This window comes from Lathyrus oleraceus, chromosome 2 (assembly GCF_024323335.1).
Source record: "Lathyrus oleraceus cultivar Zhongwan6 chromosome 2, CAAS_Psat_ZW6_1.0, whole genome shotgun sequence".
Classification (NCBI taxonomy): domain Eukaryota; kingdom Viridiplantae; phylum Streptophyta; class Magnoliopsida; order Fabales; family Fabaceae; genus Lathyrus; species Lathyrus oleraceus.
The window spans coordinates 354233342-354238806 of NC_066580.1; the positions used below are offsets into that span (position 1 = coordinate 354233342).

Sequence of the window (5465 nt, forward strand, 5' to 3'; positions counted from 1 at the left end):
TCTTCTTTAATTTTGACGGCCATATCTGGATGTGTTCTTCTTAATTTCTGTTTGACCGGTGGACATTCTGGCTTCAAAGGTAGCTTGTGCTCTACGATGTCAGTGTCGAGACCAGGCATATCTTGATAAGACCAAGCAAACACATCTACATACTCTTTCAACAGGCTGATCAATTGCTCCATGACCTGTGGGGATAACAATGCTCCAATTTTGACTTCTTTCACATTTTCTTCCGAACCTAAGTTGACTGTTTCCAAAGGCTCCTTGTATGGCTGAATAATGTCTTCTTCATTTTCAAGCTGGCGGGCGACCTCTTCTGGAATCTCATCCCACTCTTCCTCTTCAGCTTCGAATACAAAATGTTCAAAGTTGGGGGGGGCATGATGTCATTGTGTTCAACGGGTTTAAGTAACCTGTACAAACAATTGTTTTTAGAGGACTGACCATGACATGCAAAAATGTGTTCTTTTTAAGGTTTTTTTTTTTTTTTTGTGTTACCATTTTCCGAAAAAGCTGAAAAGATAAAAGGACACAAGTGTATAGGAACACAAAAGATCTTTTTCATGGATAGTACGTTTTTGACAAAAGTGCCCATTTTACAAAATTAATGCTTCGCGCTTTGGGCTAAAGCGGAAGATTTTTTGAAAACTGAAAAGCTTAATTACTTTGATATGTGGACACAATGTGGGATGTCAACTGCGGTCCAGTTCTTCATAACTACTCATGGTGTCACAAATCTGGGGCCTTCGTCTTCTGTCTTTCCCTCAAAAGTATCCTCCTCAACTGCTACCATGTTGATAAACCCACCGCTGTGAAAGATATCTTTGAAAGGTCGCACCACTGAAGTCTGCACTTTTTTTTCATCAACAAAGCCTAATCCTGCATGGTTAACGTTTTCTGGCAACTCTATCACCTTGCCCCACATTTCTGTAGGACCTGTCTTGACAATCTGCTGGGCGTCTTTGAATGACGCGATTGAACCTTCACTTTTCTTGTAATCATCGATGGTCAGGCCCTGAAATGGAGTTTGAACAGCCGTTTCGTCTGCTTCTATCACACTAAACGATGAAAGGTGGCTAATCAGCATAGCCTGCTCCCCATTAACCGTCACTATTTGCCCATTCTTGAAAAATTTTAACTTCTGGTGTAACGTGGATGTAATGGCACCCGCCTCATGAATCCATGGGCGTCCGAGCAGACAGCTATAAGCTGGCACTATATCCATAACCTGGAAAGTGATCTGGAATACATGTGGTCCAATACCAATAGGCAAATCAACTTCTCCAATGACTGATTTTCTTGATCCATCGAACGCTTTCACAATAATTCCACTGTGCCGCATTTGCCCTTCTTTGTACTTTAGCTTCACCAAGGTAGACTTGGGCATGACATTCAGAGATGAACCGGTGTCAATTAGGATATTAGACAAAGAATCCCCTTGACAATTGGCTGAGATATGGAGAGCGAAGTTGTGATTCTTTCCTTCTTCTGGCAGTTCTTCATCACAAAAGCCTAAGCCATTGCACGAAGTGATGCTGCCTACAACATTGTTGAACTGCTCTGCTGTTATATCCTGTTCTACAAAGGCTTGATCAAGCACCTTCAGTAGTGCTTCTCTATGGACAGCTGAATTCAATAATAAGGACAGGATCGAGATTTTTGACGGTGTCTGTAGCAACTGATCTACCACTTTGTAGTCATTGAGCTTGATAATTCTAAGTAGTTCATCTGTTTCTTTATCAAGGGTTGAATTGCTTGTTTGCCCTTCTGCTTCTCTTGTCACTGGTACCACGACTACTGGATCTTTCTCAACATTTCTACTTGGGATAACCGGCGGAGCGAACACGCAGCCACTGCGCGTCATTCGGCTATTTGTTGGGATATTGGTAACTGAGGCTAAGGTTTTAATCTCGACCTCTTTACCGTTCTCAATAATAGTTGCTGCATAGTGGTAGGGGACCGCTTTATCTGAAGTGTAAGGCATTGGGCCCGGAGGGCAAATCACCACTGGCTCCCTCGGATGATAAGCTATCTCTACTTTCTCTGGAATGTTGAAGCAAGGAATGATGACATTCACCTCTTGTTCTTGTGATTCTGGAGAACTCTCTTGTCTAGAAATCTAAATCAAACCCTGATCAAGGACGCCTTGCAAATCATCTTGAATCTTTTTACAACCTCTTGAATTGACTGAACATGTACCACAGATCTGGTGGTCATGTTGGAATAGACCATGAGCACATAAAACAGAATGAATTTCAACCAAAGACCGCCGAATCTCCTCTATCTTCGGAACACGTTGTTCATTGAGACAAACTTCTATATTGTTCACTGATGAAGGACCATGACTTGGCATTGGATTGTCCTTCACATTGGGACCCATGTTCTTGAAGGTCAGGATACCTGCTCTTGTCAACTTCTGTACTTCACCCTTTAAAGCAAAACAGTTGTCTAAGTCATGACCTGGAGCATTCTGATGAAAGGGACAAGATACCTCTGGCTTTTACCACCAAGGTAGCACTTCTGGTACAAGAGGTCGTGGTCGTGGTTGCACAAGGGTTTTAGTGATCAAAGCTGGATACAATTCTGCATATGACATTGGAATTGGATCAAAATTGGTTCTTCTTTGCTGCTGTGGTGGACGTTGTTGTAACTGATGTTGATGTTGTTGAGGTTGATGTTGTTGCTGATACTGAGTATTCTGTTGGAAGCGGTTGGTACGCTGCTGAGGGTATTGGACTTGAACTGGAGCGGAAGTGATTACTGGAGTCACGGCTGCTATATGTTGGTGTTGGGAATGGTAAGGATAATTGATCCTTCTTGGATGATTATAGGACACAACATTAGTTTCTTGTTCCTTCTTTTTCATAAAACCGCCGTACCTCTTTGCCCCGCTTGAAGATGAACTTCCTTCTCTGACTAGACGCCCTTCTCGAACTGCTTCCTCTAAACGGACTCCCATGTTTACCATGTCAGTAAAGTCTGTAGGAGCGCTTGCAATCATCCTCTCGTAATAAAAAGTATCAAGAGTCTTTAAGAACACTTTCGTCATCTCCTTTTCTTCCATAGGTGGAACAACCTGTGCTGCAATTTCGCGCCACCTTTGCGCGTATTCACGGAATGTCTCCTTTTCTCTTTGTTGCATGGACCTCAACTGATCTCGGTCTGGCACATTATCAAGGTTGTATTTGTAATGTTTGATAAAGGCCTTGCCTAAATCGTTGAAAGTCTTGATCTGAGAACTGTCTAATCCCATATACCAGCGTAAAGCTGCACCGGTAAGGCTGTCTTGAAAACAATGAATGAGCATCCTTTGGTCGTTGGTGTACATTGACATCTTTCGCACGTACATAACCAAATGGGTCTGTGGACAAGAACTTCCTTTGTACTTTTCAAATTCTGGTAGTTTAAATTTTGCTGGCATCCTTACGTCTGGAACCAAACACATATCATTTACATCTCTGCCAAACAGTTCTTTCCCACGAAGAGCTTTTATCTCTTTTTGTAATTCCGCAAACTGATCCTGGAATTCATCCATTCTATCATTGAGACCAGGATCCTCACTTGGGGTAGGGCCGTGATAGACAGGTTCTCCTAGGTGAGGAGTATAGTGAACAACGGGAGGCACATTAGTGAAGACAGGAGCATTTGGTGGAACGAACTCTTGTTGATATCTATCTTGATTAAGATCCCTGGGTATTTCCCAAGGACGGGATGCTGTGATGGTAACAGAAGTGACTGGGACAGCGTTGGGCCGAAGTCTGTCCTGAATTATGAACTTGAGCCCTAGCCTGGGCTTCCTCTGCTTGTAGACGGGCGGTTAACATTTGGTTGCGCATGTCTGCTGCCTGTGCTTGCGCCTGGATCTGTGCATCTTGTGCTTCGGCAACCTGAGCTTGTGCTGTTTGAAGTTTAGCAACTTGGGCTGCTTGGTTTGCTATCAATGTCTCGACCATAGCAGAAAGGCGGTCAACCTGAGCTTTCAATTCTCGGTTCTCGTTATCTGTTATCTCCATTCTTCTTTTGTAGTTGGCTCTTGTGTTGTAATTATGCGTCAGCTTGAAATGGATCTGCTGGCGGAAAGCAACTGTTAGAAGACTGGACCAAGACAGACAACCTGTATGCACGTGATGCATGGATATGCAAAATGAATGATTTTCCAAGGAACTCTAAGTGAAGGAAAAGATAGAATTGCAAACATTTTTGATAACAAGACAAAATTTTCATTTTAAGCATTTTTATCAAAATATACAAAGTTATCAACCCAAAATACAACCAAGAAAACCATTTAAGGACATGTGTCATCAGGACGAGCATAAACAAGTAGGAGTTGTCCTTCAAGTCTCTCAATTCTTTCTTCATAGGCCTTCTGCATAAAAGCTTTCTCCTTCACCAAACTGTCTACAAGACCTTTCCATGCACCTGAGGACTGTGGAATCTGGGAGTAATTTGTTGTGCCTGAGGAAAATAAATCCTCTTGCACCCTTGGACGTTTACCTGAACAATCTTCTCCACTCTGCTCCTTTAACTGTCTCTGAAGTTCTTCATTTTCCATTTCAAGCACCTGGGCCTTATCCTTCCAAGCGTCTCTCTCTTTCTTGACCCTCTCCAAGGTGGCTTGGAGTTCTTCTTTGTCATCTAGCGGAAGGTAGGGGGTCTTCAACGGAGCGGGTTTGATAGGATCATGATATAGCTCTGGCTCTGATCCACTGGAGGTACGGCTCATGGGAGGTACAATCTTTCTTACCCAATTCAAGTCTCCCTTTGCGACAAACACGATGCCAAGCTCTTACTACTCTCTCTTTCATGGTAGGGTCCTCCTCGTTATCCCTCAAGAAAATACCTTCTAAAAGAATGTTAGGAGGCTTGTCCTTCATAGGGTAACCGAGTTGTCTCCTAGCAAGTACTGGATTATAAGAAATGATTCCCTTTGTGCCCATGAGGGGCACATTAGGGAACTCCCCGCAACTATCAATGATCTTCACATCGTCTAAAACTCTACTATACCATGCAATATCTGACTGGGTAAGAGACATAATCCTCTGTGACCACTGAAGTCCTGACTTGCGATCCCAAAAAGTAGCTGACTTAGGAAGATGAGAGACAAACCATTTGTAGAGTAACGGTATACAGCAGACTATGGTTCCTCCTCCTTTCAAAGTACGCTAATGGATGGAATGATAGGTGTCTCCGAGCAAAGTTGGAACAGGATTACCACTTAGGAAGATGCGTATAGCATATGAATCCACAAAACCTTCAATATTAGGAAATAGTAACAAACCGTAGATCAACAAGGCGAACAGATGCTCCACAATAATATCACAACCTTGACTGGCAAAATAAGAAACCTTCCCCATTAAGAACTTGGCAGTGAAACCTGGAAGTCCTCCTTTGGTGGTGAAGTTATTCTTGAATTCTGACTTCTTCATGTACAACACTTTTGCAAGAGAACTGTGCTCGGGTAACTT

General features: G+C 42.9%; 1 protein-coding gene across 1 annotated transcript; it reads right to left on the minus strand.

Moving 5' to 3' along the window:
- Positions 1-721: 721 nt before the first annotated feature.
- LOC127123244 (uncharacterized) lies at positions 722-1984 on the minus strand. The gene has a single exon (XM_051053480.1). The coding sequence runs from the start codon at positions 1982-1984 to the stop codon at positions 722-724; it is 1263 nt and encodes a 420-aa protein (XP_050909437.1).
- Positions 1985-5465: the final 3481 nt, after the last annotated feature.